Source organism: Balaenoptera acutorostrata, chromosome 9, assembly GCF_949987535.1.
Source record: "Balaenoptera acutorostrata chromosome 9, mBalAcu1.1, whole genome shotgun sequence".
NCBI lineage: Eukaryota > Metazoa > Chordata > Mammalia > Artiodactyla > Balaenopteridae > Balaenoptera > Balaenoptera acutorostrata.
The window spans coordinates 25,523,897-25,546,706 of NC_080072.1; the positions used below are offsets into that span (position 1 = coordinate 25,523,897).

General features: G+C 41.1%; 1 protein-coding gene and 1 long non-coding RNA gene across 3 annotated transcripts in view; one reads left to right on the forward strand and one right to left on the reverse strand.

Moving 5' to 3' along the window:
* CAT (catalase) overlaps positions 1-13,170 on the reverse strand; it is a 41,282-nt gene extending 28,112 nt beyond the window's left edge. The window contains exon 1 of one of the 2 annotated variants that reach the window (XM_007181053.2): positions 13,011-13,170. In XM_007181053.2, the coding sequence (XP_007181115.1) occupies positions 13,011-13,076 (66 nt within the window). In that variant the 5' untranslated portion in view covers positions 13,077-13,170. The remainder of the gene's footprint in view (positions 1-13,010) is intronic. The other variant, XM_007181052.2, reaches the window with a different exon arrangement.
* Positions 13,171-13,308: 138 nt separating this feature from the next.
* On the forward strand, positions 13,309-22,036 carry LOC103009514 (uncharacterized). The gene is made up of 3 exons (XR_450906.2): positions 13,309-13,477; positions 16,726-16,851; positions 21,715-22,036. It is a non-coding gene; the product is annotated as an uncharacterized LOC103009514 (long non-coding RNA).
* The last annotated feature ends 774 nt before the right edge of the window (positions 22,037-22,810 follow it).

Genomic DNA, 22,810 nt, shown 5'->3' on the forward strand with positions numbered 1-22,810 from the left:
ATAGATCAATTGTTCTCACTTTTAACACCTTTCCTCACACAAGCTAATGGATATGCAATTTGCTTTTAAAACAAGTGTGGCAGGAAAAGCTTCAACACCCTCAGCAAGACAGAAGGGAGGCCAGTGGGCAGACTAGGGAGGAAACGATCCCGGACTTCAGGGTGTGTTTAGGGCAACATCAGATAAGAAAAACTGATTTCAAGCAAAGATAAAAGTATTTACTAGACGAGAAGAAGGACTCAGTATGTTCGCTGAGATGGAGAGAGTTAACGCAATGAAGCTTTACTGAAAGTGAGGGTGGGGCTGGGAAACGGACCTCGAAAGCAAAGTTTTAAAACTCATTTCTGAAAAAACGCTAGTTCCATGCAGTAAGCATTGTGATCAGCCCCCGTGTAGATACAATTTGTTTTTATTTTCGTTTGAGTCAAACTTCCAGGAGTCTTCAAGCATTTAGAATAATTTTGAACTTGAAGCAGAAAGCAGTGAAAATCAGCCCTCCAGGGCTACAAGCGATGACAAAAATGTCCTGGAATGGTAAAACTTGGAAGATGATACCTGCTTATACGAGTACAGTCCGATGAATACACTCCCTGCACAAGCTGAGAAGGGCAGAGGTGATGGGGTGGGGTGGGGGTGGATAAGGGAGGGAAGAAGAGAAAAAATGAAAAGTCTACAAACGGCAAAGGCAGCAACCACCTGGCAGCGACAATAAGAGCAACAGCGTGGCAGATTTCAGCCAGAGGCTGGGAGAGAAAGGGCTGGAGGGAAAAATAACTCAGAGCTTGTCTGCAGGTCAAGGATACAAAAAGCCGCCATAGCACACCTGGGTCACATTAGAAGTTCAACAATCCCAAGGTGGACCCCTCTGCAGGCTGGATGGTGAGGAGGGCGGCGGCAGGTGGTGGTGGAGCGGGGGCATGTAGATTTAGAACAAGGGCCCCTCAGGCGACTCATGTCAACACTCACTCATTCACCAGCCAGGGTCCCTGTCCTCCCCGTCACCACAGACCACAGAGCCTGGCAAGAAGCATCCCTGTGTCCTGCACACACAATGCTATAGGTCTGCAGTCTTGGAGGAGGGTGGACAGAGGGCTCCTGAGGACAGTGAGTGCCAGGAAAACCATAATACAACCATGTCCTGTAGCCCGCGCCCCTGTTTTTCACAAGCATCAAACAAAAGAAACAATATCCCATGACGCAAGCTCTGGGCTTTCTCTAGGAATATGATGGAGTGTGGTTACTGCTGGTCCAAAGCTAATTAGAAAGGACAAACACAGAATCAATGCAGTTGACAGAACTGCGTATGTTCTGTATATGTTCCTCATTTCCCTCTGTAACTACCATTTCTCAAGCACCTGCCATACACAAGGCCTTATCCTAGCTACCTTCATTCAAGCCTCCCAAGAACCCAGTGAGATAAATGTCATTACTCCCATTTAATGGGTGATGCCACATGCTCAGAGAATTTAAGTAACTTTACACAGATTTCAATGTGGCAGCACACGTTTACCTGCAACATATAACAAGTATGGAAGGGCAAAGATGTATCTGCCAACTTGCTGACTATTGGGGTTTTTTTGTTTGTTTGTTTTTTAACTCAGTGCAAGGTCACTTTAGAACTAGAATTTTTTTAAGACAGAAGAGCTTTTCTGTTGCTGGACAATTCTAAGAGCTCCCTCTCTAGAAAAGCAGCAACAGTACCTGTTAATGTGTTTACATCTTTCTGGCTGCCAATTCCTCATGACATTCATACATGCTTCTCCTGGACCGCTCTTCCTGCTCCGCCCATGCCACCCCATGAGCTGGGCCAAGGGCATCTTCTTGTGCCCCATAGAATAAATATTATAATTGTCTGTGTACTTCACAGTTTTTCCCCTCTAGACAGCACACTCTTTTTGCATCTATAGCCCTGACACCTGCCACAGTGCTCGGTTACCAACAAGTGCACAACCAATGCTGTGGATTCAACATGGGAATGAATTAAACTATGGACCAATATGAAATGGCCAAGAAGGATTATTTCTAAAAAGGAGGAGGATACAACAATAGTCTATGCCTCTCCCTGCACCTCCCCTCCAAAAAATAAAAGAGAAATATTTGAACTTGTAACTTCATATTCTGATCAATCACCTTCAGACAAACTTGTTATAAAAACTGCTGCAGAAATTGGCAAAGAAGTACTTTGGCCTGGCTAAAAACTGGCACCATGATTAGAAAGAAGGACTCAAAGTTAAAGTAAAATTCCACTTTGGCTTTGCTGTTTGTATTTTTTGGCTCAAACTAAGACACGGATGAAGAAATTTTCCTGGGAGGAGTCAGGTTGGCTTTCTCTGACGAAATATTTTATCAACCTAGCTTCCACTGATTAGTGCCCACTGCTGACAGAATTTCCAAGAACTTGCTAACCATCTTAGTTTTCCTTTTTTAGATTGAAAAACAGTGGTCATGCAAACCATCCCCAACTTTCAATCCCAAGAGTCATGATGACAGCTTTATATTCCCGGAGATCAATACAGAATGTACCTAGTATTTCTAGCAAATCATTGCCCATGACACACCCGTGTACAGAAAACCAAAGACAGTCCTGGTCCTTAGATTGCTTGGTGGGGAAGGGAATGACAGTGGGGTGCTCCAGGCCTCTGTCCTGATCCAAAGAAGGGGGGAGACTTCCCCTGATGGGGAAGTTTGGGAAAGGGACCCAGGCCTACACAGGGCTCCACTCTCTCCCCTTTGGAAACCAATGGCTGCAGGCAGCACCCGTTCCTCTGGTAATCTCCAGAGCTGCCTAAACACAAGGGGTAAATAAATTCAGCTCAGGAGAGCGGTCTCAGCAGTCCCTCTTGGCCAAAACTCCTAAGCCACGTTCTCCAGTCAAGCCTCTACTGATAATAAAGGTGATTCTGGCTTCCTCTCATGCCACCAACTCCCTGCTTCTCTGTCAGCTTAGGTGTGCAACGTGTTCATGAGAGGCCTAACTTACTAGATGCGCTCAAGCCTCAAAACAACAAATATCAGCTTGCTCTGCAGGCGTTGTTCTAAACTCTTTACTCGGGTTATCACATTTAATCTACCTCTCCGAGGTAAAGACTATAATAATCTCCATTACACGGAAGAGGAAACTGAGACACCAAGAAGTTATACAACTTGCTCAAGGCCACCCACCTAGAATGGGGCAGAAGCAGAATTTGAACCCAAGTAGACTGGCTCGAGGACCCAAATCTTACCCACACACTATAGCACGTCTCAAAACAACATAGCTAACATCTCTTGCACATATTCTTCAGGCTGGGTAATTGACATGTATTAATCTACACACATGTTTTAGATAAATTAATTCTCACAGCAATACTGCAAAGTAAGGAGAATTATTATCCCATTTTCAATATGGGCAACCAAAGGGGAGGGAGGTTAAGTAACCTGGCCGGTGGTCAAGCCTCAATCTGAACCCTGTCTGACTATAAAGCCTGACCCCTCACCTGACCCCCTTAAAGTTTAAGCCACATAAACTTCGTTTACAACCACCCTAGGGAGGAGAAAGACGGACTTAAGAGACATATCAACCAATGTAGTGTGTGAACGTTATTTGCATCTGACTTTGAACAAAGCGTTAAAAAAAAAGATACAGACAGTGTCAGGGGTCCCCAAGACCACCCCGGGTTCAGTGATTCCCTAGAACTCACAGAACTCAGCATCTAGGCATACTCAGGCCGTTATTTATTACAGCATTTAGATACAAAGCAAAATAAGCAAGGAGAAAAGGCACAATGAAGTCCAGAGGAAACCAGCACAAGCTTCCAAGAATCCTCTCCCAGGAGAGTCATGCAAGACATGCCCAATTTCCCCAGCAAGCTGTGGCAACTCACGTGAAATGCTGTCTCGCAGGGAAGCTCGTTAGAGACTCGGCACCCAGGGTTTGTACTGGGGGCTGATCATAGAGACACCCTCTGACTCCCGGAAGGAAAGCAGGTGTTCAGCATAAACCACATTGTTTGCACAAGTAGCTTAGGCACTGTGAGCCACTCTTACCAGTTAGGGTGGTGGGAACCCTCCAGAAAGCCAAGGTCCAGATGCCAGCCAAGGGCCAACCTTGCCAATAGGCCTTTCTAAGGGCAGCAGTCTCAGGCCTGCGTGGAAACTCTTTTCTGCACAGAGACAATCTGGGAAACTGATCATGCTACTTGGAAATGTGAGGTATTACTGTTCATTTTATAGATGCGACCACAGTATTATTAAAAAGTCTTATCTTTTGGAGATACATCCTAAAATATTCAGATAAAATGATACAATGCCTGCTATTTGCTTCAAAAATGGGGTGGGGGGGGAGTTGGTGGGATAGAAATTCATTATTGAAGCTGAGAGACAAGGCACTTGGAGGTTCACTAAACTATCCTCCCTATTCAGTTCTGGTTTGAAATTTTCCACAATATAAAGTTTTGGGTTTGTTTGTTTTTTTCAATGAAGAATCAAAGAGAAATGTCTAAGAAAAGAAATGAGGGAGAAGTTGAAGCAAGGGAGAGGAATAGGGGGCTGCATCATACATGAGTGGTAACTCTGAGCAGGCAAATTCAGTACTGTACTCAAAATATACAACAGACCAGGTGATGAACGCTGGGTCCTGCCCAGAGAGGGCTTATTGTCACTAGAAAACGTCGAAAACCCTAACTTCCATGTAGGCCATTTACTCCTCAACTCTGGATTAAGTCTGATGTGCTTTTCATTTTCAGCATCAGAGAGTGACTCACCTCAATACCACATCACACTGAGGGGGTTTTCTAGCACAAAATCAGTGAACTGACAACACTGGGAAATTTTTCTGACTGCCTGAAAGACTGAAAACTACACTTTCTGGGCTCTAAGTGGACACTTCATCATTGGGATATACTTCATTTTGTAAGTTGACTTCATCATGGTTAAGCCACTAAGGGCCACAGTATAAGTCAAGAATAGTTGGTCATTCTAAGCTCAAGAGGCGAGAATGGGTTTTCATTCTACTTTACTAATTGCCTAAGTTATTCTATACCGTCTGCCTGGAGAACTGCCATTCAATAAAATACTAAGTAATACATAATGGAAAAAGTGAAATCCAATAAATGTAAGAAAAAAATCAAACTGTGTTTTTCATCAAGAACCAAATGGGTCCTGTTGGTACTAAACAAAGTATACTAAAGTATCACTGAAGTGACAACAGGCCATGTCAGCAGCGTGCTAACTGGTATGGGATACGGCCTTAGGCTGACAACAATACACTGCTCAAGGAACAATAGGATCTCACAGGCCTAAGTGGCGCTGGTAAAACTGGACAGCTGCATGTAAAAGAATGAAATTAGAACACTCCCTAACACCATACACAAAAATAAACTCAAAACGGATTAAAGTCCTAACTGTAAGACTGGACACTATAAAACTCTTGGAGGAAAACATAGGAAGAACACTCTTTGACATAAATCACAGCAAGATCTTTTTTGACCCGCCTCCTAGAGTAATGGAAATAAAAACAAAAATAAACAAATAGGATCTAATGAAACTTAAAAGCTTTTGCACAACAAAGGAAACCATAAACAAGACGAAAAGACAACCCACAGAATGGGAGAAAATATTTGCAAAAGAATGAACGGGCAAAGGATTAATCTCCAAAATATATAAACAGCTCATGCAGCTCAATATTAAAAAAAAAAACCCAATCAAAAAATGGGCAGGGGCTTCCCTGGTGGCGCAGTGGTTGAGAATCTGCCTGCTAATGCAGGAGACACGGGTTCGAGCCCTGGTCTGGGAAGATCCCACATGCCGCGGAGCGGCTGGGCCCGTGAGCCACAGCTGCTGAGCCTGCGCGTCTGGAGCCTGTGCCCCGCAGCAGGAGGGGCCGCGATAGTGAAAGGCCCGCGCACCGCGATGAAGAGCGGTCCCCGCACCGCGATGAAGAGTGGCCCCCACTTGCCGCAACTAGAGAAAGCCCTCGCATGAACCGAAGACCCAGCACAGCCAAAAATAAATAAATAAATAAATAAAATAAATAAATTAAAAAAAAAATGTACGTCCAAAAAAAAAAAAAAAAAATGGGCAGAAGACCTAAATAGACATTTCTCCAAAGAAGACATACAGATGGCCAAGAGGCACATGAAAAGCTGCTCAACATCACTAATTATTAGAGGAATGCAAATCAAAATGCATTGATGCAATGAGGTATCACCTCACATCGGTTAGAATGGGTATCATCAGAAAATCTAGAAACAACAAATGCTGGAGAGGGTGTGGAGAAAAGGGAACCCTCTTGCACTGTTGGTGGGAATGTAAATTGATACAGCCATTATGGAAAACAGTACGGAGGTTCCTTAAAAAACTAAAAATAGAATTACCATATGACCCAGCAATCTCACTACTGGGCATATATCCAGAGAAAACCATAATTCAAAAAGACACATGCACCCCAATGTTCATTGCAGCACTATTTACAATAGCCAGGTCATGGAAGCAACCTAAATGCCCATTGACAGACGAATGGATAAAGAAGATGTGGTACATATATATAGTGGATTATTCCTCAGCCATGAAAAGGAATGAAACTGGGTCATTTGTAGAGACGTGGATGGACCTAGAGACCATCATACAGAGTGAAGTAAGTCAGAAAGAGAAAAACAAATATCGTACATTAACGCATATATGTGGAATCTAGAATAATGGTACAGATGAACCAGTTCGCAAAGCAGAAACAGAGACACAGATGTAGAGAACAAACGTATGGACACCAAGGGGAGAAAGTGGAGGGGGCGTGGTGGGATGAATTGGGAGATTGGGATTGACATATATCCACTAATATGTATAAAATAGATAACTAATAAGAACCTGCTCTATAAAAAAATAAATAAAATTTAAAAAAAAGATCTCACAGGCAAGCAAAGAATTGCCTGTCCTTGAACTGCATGGGGGCAAGAGGAGCAAATGCCTGAAGAAAATAAAAAATGATTCCAAGGATTCCAGGGAAGAAAACTAGTGGGTAGTGTTTTTTGTTTTTTAATTAATTTATTTATTTATGGTTCATTGGGTCTTCCTTGCTGCACACAGGCTATCTCTAGTTGTGGCGAGTGGGGTCTACTCTTCGTTGTGGTGCACGGGCTTCTCATTGTGGTGGCTTCTCTTGTTGCGGAGCACAGGCTCTAGGCGTGCGGGCTTCAGTAGTTGTGGCACGGGGGCTCAGTAGTTGTGGCTCGCGGGCTCTAGAGTGCAGGCTCAGTAGCTGTGCCGCACGGGTTTAGTTGTTCCGCGACATGTGGGATCTTCCCGGACCAGGGCTTAAACCTGTATTCCCTGCATTGGCAGGCAGATTCTTAACCACTGCGCCACCAGGGAAGTCCCTAGTGGGTAGTTTATTTTGTTCTTTTTTTTTTTTTGTAGATATTAATCCAATGTTATCACTAATCACTTTTTTTTAAAGTAGGTCTGGATGGGCTCCATTGACTGTGTTTTTTTTAAAAATTTTTATTGAAATATAGTTGATTTACAATATTGTGTTAGTTTCAGGTATACAGCAAAGTGATTCAGATATATATATATATATACATACATATATATATATATATATATATATATATATACATACATATATATTTTAGATTCCTTTCCACCATAGGTTATTACAAGATATTGAGTATAGTTCCCTATGCTATACAGTATACAGCAGGTCCTTGTTGGTTATCTGTTTTATTTATAGTAGTGTGTATATCTTAATCCCAAACTCCTAATTTATCCCTCCCCCCGCCCACTTTCCCTTTTGTTAACCATAAATTTGCTTTCTATGTCTGTGAGTCCATTTCTGTTTTGTAAATAAGTTCATTTATATCATTTTCTTAGATTCTAGTGGATAGTTTTAATTCCAGAAAAAACTAAAAAGTTGCCTTTTACAAGGAAGATAAATAAATGTCAGACTTCAAGGTCACATGGTTGGATGGCTGAGCACAGACTGACTGAACACACCTCCTCCCTCACTCAAATGGGCAATGTTTGTTTTTCCAGGAAGGCTCTTTTGTATTATTTTGTCCAAGAGGAAACATGTCACAGTAGTTGCTAATATTTTTCTCCTCTCTTCTAGGTGAGTTGTCCACATTTCCAGCAAGATATGGTTAAAATACACTGCTACTGGTTTTCAATAATTAGCAAACAATTAGAATAATCCCACCAAGAAAAAAACCTTGAAAATACACAGAATAACTACTGCAAAAGAGGTTTTCTCTGTCTTGAAACTGACTTTACTAAATAAATCTGATAGCACTGGGAATTGCTCTGGTCCTTCAATTTCTCAAAGAAGTAGGGAATAAGAGGAGAGAAAGGCTCAAAAAATGAAGGACAACTGATCCACAAATATAAAAGATTTCGTTACTCTTTGTAGTAGAAACTACAGTAGGCACAGTACCAGAAAGAAAATGAAGAACAAAAGTGAGAAAATAAACAAAAATAAATATTTGCTTGTTTTATGTTTCACAATCAGCCTCTCTTTTCTTATCAGGAAAAAAATACAGAGTGGTCTAGATGTTGGCTAAAAGAAGTAAAAGCTTAGAAATTTTAATTCAACTTCTCCTAATGTCCATCTGTCTCTCTCTCTTCCTGCCATACTATGTCCCACTCCTAGGTAGTTGCCACCAGAAATGAAAGCACGTGTGCACAAGAAGTTACTGAGTCACCCCTTCTCCAGCCTGAATGTCAGCAGTGTAACATCAATGCAGTTATTATCAAGTTACCCTAAAAAATACATAAACCCTCAAAGGCTCTGTCTTATGACTCATTGACAGGAATGGATGGGATAAGACCCAACCTCTCTCCCAAGTAATAAGGGAACTGTTAAAAAAAAGGTTCCCTTGAAATACTCAAATTCTCCGGTTTTTAAGGGATCAGAGGCTACCAAGTACCCTAAGTATCCCAAAGGAAGAGCCAATGGCATTCTAAGCAATGAACAACAAAGTTTCCATCTAAGTTCCATTCAGAGTGACTGGAAATACATGGAGAACCACCTCCCTCCCCTCAATGTATTTTGACAGAAAGAAAAATAACGTTTTTAAGAAGATCCAAGTCATACCTATGAACATATTTGATTCATTCATCACTCGCTTATTAAAGTTCACAAAGGTTCCAATTCACTTGTCAGCAACAAAATATTCCCACAAGGAGAGACGCCCAAAAAATTGCTTTCATGCTGGCTGACACGGGTCCTAAAGAAGGAGACACCCAGCCTGACATTCGGCATCTAGTTCTTGAGGACGGAGACAGCAGGGTGCCCTCCAACAGTCGTTCCATAACTTAAAGCTCTCACAATCCAGAAAAAATAAAAACAAATTGGGGGGTGGGAGGCAGGATACTAACAGAGAGCTGCCCACTTATTAAAAAAAACATTTGCCAAGCAAGTGGAGATTTTTTTAAAAATACCACCCTTTACTGTCATAATTTTCTAACAGAAAGAATATTTTAAAGTCAGAAAGTAAAAAGGACATACCCTTTTAAAAGAGATTATGTCTGTTTGCCCATCACCACATCACAAGAAAATGGCTAGAGAGATTGTCACCACATGGAACGTACGTTTGGATACAATGTAGTAGGGTTGGCTACCTAGGCACAAGAGGTAGGCTATGTTTCCCAGCCTCCCTCACAGTAGGTGCGGCCATGTGACAGGGTGCTAGACAATGGAGTGTGAGTAGAAGTGACCTACACCACTTCCAGCCTGGCCTCTAAACCTCCCTCATACTCTCCTCCATGCTCTTAACCTTCTGTGACTAGACAGTGATGTCGAGGGCAACATTAAGAAACCATGTGTTGACAACAGGGAGTCCTCCTTCAGCCTGCAGCCCTCGATAACTGTGGGCCGCAGAGTACTCACTACCCCCTTCTTCAACCTCAAACCACTTTGGCTAGTCATGTAAGAGAGAAATAAAATAAATAAATAAATAAGAGAGAAATAAACTTCCAATATGTTTATGCCATTATACACTTTGGGATGTATAATATTATTGCAGCACCTGGCCCATACATGACTGTACTTAAAATATGGGCTATGAATTAAGGATAATAAGACAAACAATCCAATGTTTTAAAGAACAAAAGATTTGAACAGATACATCAAAGAAATATATACCAATGGTCAAAAAAGCATATGAAAAGATGCTCAGCATCACTGGTCATCAGAGCAATGCAAGTACCACTTCCTACCCACCAGAATGGCTTAAATTAAAAGAATGACAATACCAAAAGATGGCAGGATGTGGAGCAACTGGAACTCTCAAACTCAGTTGATGGAACTGTAAAATGGTACAACTGAATCGGAAAAAGGCTTACGAGTTTCTCATAAGACATTCAATTACCTTATTCACTTACCCAGCAATTCTACTCATAGGTATGTTTTAAGAGAAATAAAAGCATATGTGCACAAAAAGATTTATATAAGATTCTTTATAGAACCTTTATTCATAACAGCCACACACTGGGAATAGCCCAGGTGCCCAGCAACCAGATAAACATGTGGTGGTCTAATCATACAATGGAATACTGCTCAGCAATAAAAAGAACGACGGATACATGCAATGACGTGAATGAATTCTAAAACATTTTTTTAAATCTTAAAACATATTTGCTGAATGAAAGCAGCATTACACAGAAAGTACATAAATCGATGGTTATAAAAGAAAATCAACATGGTTGCCTGGGGCAAGACTGCAGGGGTGGCAGGAAAAGACTGGAAACGGCATGAGGGAACATTCCAGGGTAATGAGAATCTTCTGTACCTTAATAAAGGAACCGGATGCACAGGTGTTTATATTTATCAAAAAGCACAGAATGGTGCACTTAATATTTGTATATTTCCTTGCATATAAATTTTGCCTTAAAAACATAAATAAGCATTGAATTCTGTTAATTTGCATGCTTAGTGTTTAGGGGTCAAGTCTGCTGATGTCTACAACTTACTCTGAAATGCACCTCCAAAAAACAGGTTAAAGGATGTATGAAGGGACAGACAGATGGAATAACATGTAATAAAAAATATACAGCAAAAAAAATGTGGTGGATATATGGGCATACACTACACAATTCTTCCCACTTTTCTGAATGTTTGAAAATTTTCAAAAGAAAGCACTGGAAAATTACAAAGGCCATGTGACATATGCAAAATTCCTTTTGGTGGGGGGAGTCACCTCAAAGAAATAAGCAGTTTTCACTCAGAGCAGCTCAAGTAAGGAACAAGAAGACATCAATGTGACTGCCAATCAGGACAATGTAAACAGTGCACTGAGATGCATGGGCAGAGGAGACAGCAGTATTTCAATTAGAAGTACCCAAATTATAGATGTGCTTTTCGAGCCAGCTGTTTCTCACATGGGTGACCAGGTAGGGTAAATCACCAGGGAGGTCATAATGACTTAACAACAGTTAATGATTCTCCCAAACAGTGAAGAGGCAAGCTAGTCTCAGGGGAGTCCTTTAAAGAGAATAAATTTTGTTTTATGAAAAGCTCACTACATTGTCCATATTTTTTTCAGTTCACCAAGTATTCATGAAAAGCTCCACGTGAACCAGGATGCAGCAACCACTGGGTATGGAGAGAGTCCTGGCCCCAGGAAGCTGAGTTCTAATCTTGACCCTGCCACTAACTAGCCGCTTGTCCTTGATTGATAAGATGCTAAGTCTCTCTGGGTCACTTTGACTAAGAACTCATGAAAAGCTAAATACCCTAGTAGCATATAAGGAACAAAATGAGAAATTTTCCAGGCTCCTAGCATAGGATGGCAGCCTTCTCACAAACAGAGAACTATAAGGCAATCCACGGGAACTCAGCATTAATACTAGTTCATTAACACTAACCTGGTTTTAAGAAAGAGAGCTAGACAAGACAAGGAAAGCATGACTCTAGTCCTCTCTCTGCCATTAACCAACCACCATGGGAACTGGGCAAGTCCCTCAGACTCTCTGGGCCAATTTGACAAAAGAAGACTCAAAACAGAAGTGCAGAAACTAACACAGTATTGTGAAGCAATTATATTCCAATAAAGATCTATTAACAAAAATAATAAATGCTCTCATCCCATCCAACCTCCTCAGAGATGCCCTTTAAGGCTCTGCACCCCAGGGTACAGGCCAGGAATGCCTGGCCCACCACCACTGGGCTGAAATCCTACTCATCTTTAAAGCGCTTGTTCAGATGTCACCTGCTTTGAGAAGCCTGCCAGCCCAGTCGGTCACTCCCTTTACACTCTGCAGATAACCTCTATTAGCGCCCTCACCACGTTGGATGGTAATCATTTGTTTATCTGTCTTGTCCCCCAGACTGGACTTGGAGCTTCTGGGGGGTGCAATTCTGGCCTCATTGGAATTTGTACCACTCACCCAGCACTGTTCCTAGCACATGCTGGCACTCAAAGCATACGTGTTAATAAGCGCATTAATTAATCACTAAGGTCACTTCTAGCTCTAAAATGCTAGACTTGATGTTTTTAAGTGCAAAAGAAATCATGGGTGTAAAAATCTTTTTATTTAGTCGTTTAATGCTGTGTGTACGGTGCTGGGGACGTCGACATGATAAAACACGGTCCCTGTCCCCCTGGTACCCCACAAATATGAAAGCTGGTAGTCACTGAGCAAAGGCAAAGCTAGAGCCTGTTCCGACTTCCCCCCTCACTTCCTTTCTTGCAGCTGCAGCTCTCTGCCTCTTTCCCCATGAGCCTTCACTCCTGCCTCAAGCTGCGACCTCTGTCCCAGCTGGCAAAAGCGCAAAATTATAAGCCAACCACCCGCGACCTGCGGCCCACGACAAATCCTGCAGGCCCGCTGCCCACCGCCCCAGAACCCTCTCGCCTCCTGCCTGCGAATGTAACAGTCCATCGGGACCGAACGGCAGCGCGCACGCACACACACACCCCGCCCATGATCTGTGGTACAGCCCTACCGAACCGCCGCGCTGGAGAAGCAGGGGCCGTTACTCGCGGACACCTAGCTTTCTGCGCGGACCGTAAGGCCGGCTCGGAGAGTGCAGGGTGTACCTGCACGGCCCGCTGCTCCTTCCAGAGCTTCATCTGGTCGCTAGCTGGATCCCGGTTGTCCGCCATGGTGTCTGGCACTGCAGAACGTTGCAGGCTACCTCTACTCACGCGTCTCCGGCCCCGCGGCTGAAATTGGCGACTTCAGACTCCGCCCCTCAGCCCCGGCCCTTGTCCCGCCCCCCTTGGCGGGACCGCCTCCTGATTGGCCGCTCGAGCGCCAGGAGGGATGGGATTGGAAACCAAATAGGGGCGGGGCTGGGACTCTTGGAGGGGAGAGGTTGGGGAGGGGTTGGAAGAGGTGGGGAGCTCCGTGGCTCTGACCCCCTAACCCCGGGATTAAGGAGCCTAGGGCCGGGGCCCCGGGTACCAGGACGTGACTCTCTCCTCGGTTTATCAGCATCCTTCAGGGTGCCCTGGGACGCAGCGGTTGGTCCAGTTTTGTCGAGGGAACGCTTAGGTCCTGCTGGGTGAGGCTTTGAACTCTGTTTATATGCTCTCAGCTCTTAAAAAAAAAGAAAAAAATCCTGGGTTGAGTTCATCTGTGCAAAATGAAGTTTTGTCATGTTCTAATGTTAATATTGTTTACAACTGAAGGATTGATGGAATTTGGAATAAATGCAAACACTGATTCTGCATTTAAGTATGACCAGTGGTCACACTCTCAAATGTTGTGTTATTTTTTCTTTGTCACAGATTATGCACAGAAAGACGTGCCTTTTTAAAAACACAGAAAAGCAAAGTATTGGCAAGTTCTAAATGATCTTAATAGTCTAAAATACATAGGAAGAAAATTCAACCTTTTAGACTCCCTTTTTGGTTCAGAAGCTCCCCATTTTTGAGTGTCTGCTATGTGCTAGACACTGCTGATGGTTGCCAGACTCTATCACTTAATCTTCACAACAAAAAGACATTAAAGGTCAATGAAGTCTCCCCACCATGACAGTATAAACAAGCATCAAGAGGTTGGCTTGCTCCTGATGTAGAATAATTAACTAAGCTAACTAAGATGCTCAAACCCACTATTTATTAGTAGAAATGCTGGCATAGAGTTTAGAAAATCTCTTCAGTAAGTTAATGGGACTGATTTTTGAGGTGTTCGAGCAGTGCATTTTAATAAGTGAAATAACAGAATATATTTTGTGATATTCCGGAAGAAAATTGCTCAAGAGTTCAAAAATGCAAACAAGTTCTATGACTTATTCTATGAAAATATCTTCAGTTGGTGTTTTACTCATGTCAAGATGCTTAATTAGATGGAGTGTGAAAGGAGGACTTGCTTGTCCCCAGCTATAGAGATTGTCTACAAAGTTGGAGACAATTGCCTTGGCATAATAAAGCTAGGGAAAAAATGGGACTCCTAGACCTCAGCAGAGATCTGTACTCCTACAACTTCTCATCCTGAGGCCACATCATAGATTTTTCTTCCACTAGAAGAAAGTGGGAAGTGAACTAGAAGTGGGAAGTGAACCTCCCACTCATAGGGCATCACACTTATTCTTCAGATCTTCCCTTCCCTTCATTGTTTCCATCCTCGTGTGGTCAGGGATTGCCTTATTCCAGACAGGCTGTCACTCTTTTCTTTTACTTCTGGGTTCATATCACTTTTTATGCTTGAGCTTGTCTTTGAAATGTTAGCATACTGTTAGGACTCTAGTTCAGTCACACTTGTATGACAAAGGATTTTTGTGAATAGAACTGGAAATCTAACCACTGTTTATAACATTATTTGCATGAGAATAAGTCTTTCAAGTTTAAATTAAGTGAAAGGAGCTAGGGAGGGCTACCAAAACTTTTGCCAAGTCACATTACAATTATCAGACCTATTAGAAAACCCTAAAGTAAGAAAGAAAAACAGTGCCCATAGACAACTTTCAAGTATTCAATAATGTACATGATTTCTCCAGTGATTCTATGTACATCTCATCTCCTGTACCCACTGATGCATATGTCTCCTTATTTTAAAGGCCCTTTGTTTCCTGGGCCTCAGCTGCTCAGTGGTAGGACTTTTGATTCTTTCTAGTTTTCACCATGAGTTGAATCAAATGCAATTCCCTCTCCAGATCATCACTTAACTTATCTGCTTCTCTTGAAAAGTGGGCATGTTTTTGTTTGCCCCTCCAGATCCATTCTCCACCCCTCTCAATCCTAATCTGTACTCCAGGAATCTTGATTTTTATCATCCACTTGGTCCCATGATACCCTGCCTTCTTGTTGAGTTCAGCCAATGATGGGCCGGCATGAGATGGGAACTTAGGAGGAGAGAGGGGCCAAAGTATTCATTACATCAGCTCCAAAGTCGGATTTACCATGAAGTTAATGAAGCTTAAATTTTAGAGTTCCTCACCTACACACGTTCCTTCCAAACTTCTGGGAGGTGTCCTCACAATGTGCTTACGTGCAATGTGTTTTCATAAAATTAGAGTGAGATATTTAACCATGATTGAATATGACCTCGGTCTCTTTTGATTCCGAATTCCCCTCCACCACACTACCTCTCTTATCAGGTGTCATTGGAGTGACTGTAGTTATTTTTGGCATTCTGTTAAGGAGACATTGAGCTGGAGATTCATTTAGTTGGGTTTAGTGGAATACAATTAAGTGACTTGCAGTCTCTTCCATGTATAGTTAGTTATTATTCATAAAGTTTCACAGGCTAGAGAGTGGCAGAGTTATGTCTAACTCTGATACCAAGTATCTGTGTGGCCTTTTCTCTGTCTGGTGAGCCTCACTGAGCCTTTGATTCCTCTATCTAAAGGCACAGTAGCCCATCCTCAGCCTCTTGCCAACGTTTGACACTCTTTTCTCACCTCCCCTGTCAAACTCCAGTACACTTTGTTGTCTTGTCACTTGGTCTTTACCTCCCACCACTGCCCTATCTGTACTCCACGCTCCACTAAGCTAAGATTCTTGACTTTGCTGAACCCTGCACTGCTCATCCTCTTCCCTTGGCCAGGAATGGTCTTCCCTAATCACACTTGCTTAGGTTCTTATTAATTTCTTGCTGGTTTGACATTTAAAAAATGATGATGATGAAAATAACATAAAATTCACAATACAGTATCACAGCAAGAATGGTTAATACATATGATTGGTTCAAAGAGTATTTAGGAGTAGCCCACCACAAAAGAACATGGGAAATGCCCTGAAATTTGACAAGTCCTATATGAAAGCCAGTTAGTATTGCTTTCCCCCAATTAGACAACAATTAATGAATTTTTGTTTTTGGCTGCACTGCCAAAAAAAAATCTTAGTTCCCCGACCAGAGAACGAACCTGGGCCCCCAGCAGTGAAAGTGTGGAGTCCTAACCACTGGACCGCCAGGGAGTTCCCAACAATTCATGAATTTTAAATGGCATTACCAGTAGTAAGGAATGAAGTTGAAATGAAACTTTTCTAAACTATCAATAAAAAACACAAATTTTGACAAGCTATGCTAGAGGAAAGACTGAATTACCTTTCTATTCTCTCTATTAAAAATTATGACCTTTTTTGGTATATAAAGAGGTGACCAAAAAGTATGCAGTCAAAATGCAAAAAAAAAAAAAAAAAATTTAGAGATGTGTCAGACTGTTAATGAAATATTATGCTATTTTGGGGGGATTCTGTGATGTGTATGGTACTTGTCAGATTATTCAAGTTTGTAAGTTGTGATTTCTTTTACCATTGTAGATAAAGGTTGATTTCTGTGCCTAAGTATATGTTCTTTTCCTTAAAGGGCCAGTGCAAATTATATAAGCTTTGAATCCCACAAGATCGGGATCCATTCCTACCAAGCTCACTGCCTGCCTACCCTGCCATGATTCCTTGATTTCTTGGAAGCAGCCATTTCCTACAGCTACAGGTATAATTGGTTGCAGAAGCCACTCTTTTTCTTTGCCTCTTCAGACCCAAGAATGGCACGGCCTACCTGACAGTCACAGGTGCTTCACCCTTTTTGTACAGTCCCTTCATGAAAATTTCCACAATTTTCCGTTCAGAGTGTGCTGTTTTTTGCAGGGATTCTGACTGATACAACTCATATAAAGCAAAATAATGTCATGCATTTTATCTTGTTTTATTTATTTTTTATTGAAGTACAGTTGATTTACAATGTTGTATTAGTTTCAGGTGTACGGCAAAGTGATTCAGTTATATATATATATATATATATATATATATATATATATATATATATATATATATATATATGTTATTACAAAATATTGAGTATTGTTCCCTGTGCTATATGATAGGTCCTTGTTGGTTATCTATTTTTTATATAGTAGTGTGTATATGTTAATCCCAAACTCCTAATTTATCCCTCCCCCCCTTTCCCCTTTGGTAACCATAAGTTTCTTTTCTATGTCTGTGAGTCTACTTCTCATCTGTAAATAAATTCATTGGTATCATTTTTTTTTAGATTCCACATGTTAGCGATATCATATATTTGTCTTTCTCTGTCTGGCTTACTTCAATATGATGCATTTTAAAGGACACTTTCTGGAGCTACTACAGCACTGTGTTGGACAATACTTGTCCAACCAGCATGGTATAGGGCAGTAGTTCTCAAACTTTTGACCTTAGAACCCATTTACACTCTTAAAAATTATTGAGGACTCCAAAGAGCTTTCCTTTGTTAATGTTAGAAATTATTGAAGCATCCAAACAAAAGAACTAAGAATATTACTAATATTAAAATTCTTTAATTTGTAATTTGTCTATGAAAAGAAATAATAGCTGTCTTCGAGTCACTTTGGAAGTTAGCTAATGAGATGTCAGTATGGTCCACGTGAATGTTAATAGAAGCCAAGTTCCAAGGTGTTGAACCTCACTTCTGAAGGCACATATCAGAAAAATAAAGAAGGAAAAAAATGACAATATATCTAATTATGACTTATTTATTGAGAAATTAATATGTATATTGGAACTCTCAATCTCAACATTGCCAAACATCGCTTAAGATAGGTGATTATGATGAGGCAAGCTTCCTTGGAAAATTACAGTGGTTTCCAACTTTCCATTGGCTAGGAAATGAAAGAATTGCAAACCTCAAAGATATTTGACATGAATATTTTGAGCTCTAAAACAGAAAATTGTGAACAAAACAATATTATTAAATACTGAGGGCCGAAGTCCTCATATTTTTGAGAACTGAATTTAGGAAAAACAATCCCTCTGCTGCTTACTGGCTGGCCTGAACTAAGGGCAGGGATGGCTTTTGTAACTCTCCCCACACTTTCTGGAACATGACCAGCCCACTGGGCAGTCTTATTATAGAACACCCAGTTAAACTGGCTCCCTGGGGGTGGAGCTGAGGCTGCACTTTGTCAGTTTGAGAGTAGTGTGCACCAACAACACAATCCCTGCCTTTCCTTAATTTTTCCTGGGGCTTGATCTTCTATCTGAACCCACAGAAACCTGCCACTGGCATGGGAGTGGTGATGGTGGTAGGTGCCAGGGGGAAGGGGGAAGAAAAAGCATCAGGATCCACTGGAGAAGTCAGTTATTGTTAAGTGGGACAACATTAATACAATAGACATCTGTTCCATTGCGAAAAGACCTTTGTTTAACATATGGAGCTTTCAGTATAAATCACAAAATGATCTAACCTGTACATGGTAGGCTGGAGTATTGGAATCCTCATCCCTTACATCAATGGAAGCTGTCATTGCAGAATTTAGTTCCCTTTGTGGTTCCGCCAAATGTGCACTAATTATTAACTTTTAGATTTATAGCTTAAGAGCTGTAAGTAGAGCTAGCTCTGAATTGAAAATCGAATGCAGCCAGCTGGTAAGCCCTCAAGTTATTCAACATTCAAAAGGTTTTTATTTGGGATCAACCTGGTCAGGCTCTAGGGTTCAACAATTCATAAATTGTTATGATCCCTGCCCTTTGGACCCTATCATCTAGTCTTTCTCAAGCTAACAAGATCACAGTTTCAGGAATTAGTCAATCAACTGTTCCCGAAGGACAATCGACTAAGCTGGAAGGAATCATCCAACCCCTACAAATTAGCAATTTAAAAATAAGAGGTTAAAATCTAAAATGCATAAGGAACTCCTACCACTCAATAGCAAACAAATGAACAAAAACAACAACAAAAACAAACAAACAAAAAGCAAATAAGCCAATTAAAAAATGGGCAAAGACCCAAATAGACATATTTTCCAAAGAAGACCTACAAATAGGCAACGGGTATACAAAGAGCTGCTCCACATCACTAATCATCAGGAATGTGAACATCAAAACCACAGTGAGATATCACTTTATACCTTTTAGGGTGGCTATTATCAAAAAGAGAAGCAATAATAAGTGTTGGAGAGGATCTGGAGAAAAGGGAACCCTTGTACACTACTGGTGGGAATGTAAATTGGTATAGCCATTATGGAAAACAGTACGGAGGTTCCTCAAAAAATTAAAAATGGAACTCTCATATTATCCAGCAATCCCACTTCTAGGTATATATCCAAAGGAAATGAAATTAGTATCTCCAAGAGATGTCTGCAACCCCATGTTCATTGTAGCATTATTTACAATAGCCAAGATATGGAAATAACCTAAATATCTGTTGACAGATGAGTAGATAAAGAAAATGTGGTGTATATACACATACACACACAGTGGAATGTTATCAACTCTATATAAAAACACACACACAAAGGGAAATCCTGCCATTTCCAACAACATAGATGAACCTGGAGGACATTATGCTAAGTGAAACAAGTCAGACACAGAAAGACAAATACTGTAGGATCTCACTGACATGTGGAATCTAAAAAGGTCAAACTCATAGAACCACAGCATAGAATGGGGTTGCCAGGGGCTGAGGGGTGGAGGAAATGAGGAGATGTTGGCCAAAGGGTACAAACTTTCAGTTATAAGATGATTAAATTCTGGAGATCTAATGTGCATCATGGTGACTATAGTTAATAATACTGTATTATATACTCGAAGTTTGCTAAAAGAGTAGATCTTAAGTATTCTCATCATGCAGGAAAAATGGCAACTATGTAAGGTGATGGATGTGTTAATTAACTTGATTGTGGTCATCATTTCACAACATACACATATATTAAATCATCTCTGTGCACACCCTAAGTATATACAATCTTTATTTGCCAATTATACCTCAATACGGCTGGAAAAAAATAAATAACTGAGGTCCTCATAGATTATTATATCCATGTATCTGGAGTTCAAAACTAGTTAGAAACCATGACTAGATCCCAGCTCTATGGACTCCCAGACTTTTCCTCTTTGGTGATGTTTACTTTCCTTCCCACTTCCCCACACACAAAAAAGCCTAGTTTCACATTTTAGAATCCTTATACCAGTAAATATCTGCAGACACACACAGGAAATCAATGGCCATTGACTCCTGGCCATATCGCAAAAGCAATATGTTGTTTGTCTTGTATATTTGCTGACTGCTAGAGTACAGTTGTGACATAAATTTGTTTTTCATGAAACATTCTCTATTTTTAAAACCAAAGTTCAACAGAAAGCTGATCACATGAGAAGTACGTCACATATAACTTTTGTTGATAGATGGATTTAATGATAAATATTAAATAATGGCATTAATCTCTGCTTCAGTAAAGTCCCATCAAAGCTTACCTTTCATAAACATGTACTATTCCTTTAAGTTGGCTTTTCACATTTCCAAAAGGACTTAGCATAACCTTTGTCATAGTGATTTTTTTCTTTAAGATATATTTCTAATTAAGCAAGTAATTCATGAGTACTTTATTGTGTTAAAACAGTCAAAGTATACAGAGGTAACTAGTTAATGAAGTCACTTACAAGTCAGTATGTAATAGTGACTTTTTTATGTAATATTGATTTTTAAAATATGCTAGACTGAGGAAAAGTTGTGAAATATATTTAGAAGTGGAAAGGCAGAATAAAGTTCCCTGTTTCTTTCTTCTTCTTTCAGGCACCCAGTGGGTTCAATGTCCTTTAGCTTAGTGTACCACGTAGAGTAGTTGACAGTTGTTCATAAGAAAATTGTCAAGTAGTTAATGTTCTAGTTATCACCCCAAAAAATTCATTTAAAAAAGAAGACCCAGGAAAAACACTATCAATACAAAGTACTGAATGCTTATAAGGAATTTAGGCAACACCCAGAAAGTGTATTTTGCAGGGGTAGAGGGGTTGGAGGGAGAAAAGAGAGAGAAGTGGGGTGATGGGAAAGAAGTATAGAGTAAAGGGATCTACCATATGCACAGCACTGGAGTTACTTCTACAGGCTGTCAATCCAGTTGGGGAGGATACTGATAACATTCCTCAATCGTGGACAAGGAGACAAAGTTTGCATTTGTCACTTGCCCAATGTCAGATGACCAGAAGTACAAAGCCTGATCTGATTTATATTCTCTTTATTATAAATCCCATGTGTTTTCCACTACCCTGGCATTGCTGCTCCATCATTGTGCCAGGCGTGGCATATACAATGCTATGTTTAATTCTCACAACAACCCCATGAGATAGATGTTGTTTCCAATTTCAAAATTAAGAAACTGCCTCAGAGAGGTTAAGTCATTTTGCCCAAGGGCCCACAGTAAAAGAGAGAGCATTTAGTAGATAGGTGAGTGCAAAGCTATGCCCTAGTATTTCAGTGTTTCTCAAACAGACCCTGAGAGTCTGTGAACCTATTTTTAGAGGCCTGAACATCCTCTTCAAGAACTTTTAAATTTTGTATTTTTGGACTTCCCTGGTGGCGCAGTGGTTAAGAATTCGCCGCCAATGCAGGGGACACGGGTTCGAGCCCTGGTCTGGGAGGATCCCACGTGCCGCGGAGGAACTAAGACTATGCGCCACAACTACTGAGCCTGCGCTCTAGAGCCCGCGAGCCACAACTACTGAGCCCGCGTGCCACAACTACTGAAGTCTGCGCGCCTAGAGCCCGAGCTCCGCAACAAGAGAAGCCACCGCAATGAGAAGTCCATGCACTGCAACGAAGACTAGCCCCCGCTCACCACAACTAGGGGAAGCCCACGCACAGCAACAAAGACCCAACGCAGCCAAAAATAAATTAATTAATTAATTATTTTTTAAATTGTATTTTTATTTTTAAGATAACATTTAAAATTTAATAGAAACATATTTTGGATAGCCAACGCAGGGGAGGAAAACTTTTCCCTTCTTCCTTCTAGGTTCTTTGGCTGGCCTAATAATTAAATTGACATAAAACAGATTAACAGGAGAAAAACAAATTTAATTTCACAAGTACAGGAACCCCTCCAAATATGGGGCTCCCCAGCAGTCTGGCAACTGAGGCTTATATGCCATCCTGAGCTAAGGAGAAGTGGGTAGGGGCCTGGCACTTGAAAGGGGGAGAAAGCAATTCACAGAAAGACGGGAAGAGCAAATGTTTGGTACAAAAATGTGTGCTGGGCCACGCAGATAGGTCTTCCTGAGGAAAAAAAGTTATCTCTGCTAATAGCTCTCTCTCTGGTACAAGCCTCCTATCTAAATTCTTTAATGCAGTTAAGGGAGGGATAAAAATCTCTTCTTGAGTCTGCTGAGCCTTGATCGTCTTCAGTTTGAAATCATCCACATGCCAAAGTGACAGTTTGGGGTAACCTGCCCTGAGCCCCATCACCAAGTAATGCAATGACATTTCAGTGCAGGCATTTATATTCGTATTTATAATCATCATAACCTTTAAAGTCTTGGTAAACATGTTGAGTTGCCACTGGATTGGTGTGTCCTCATGTCCAAATGGCAACTCTCTTTCATTTGTACCTAGAGTTCTTTTTTTGCAGTTGTAAGACCATACTTCTTTTCTGCAGTGATAATTCATAACCGAAAAATTATTA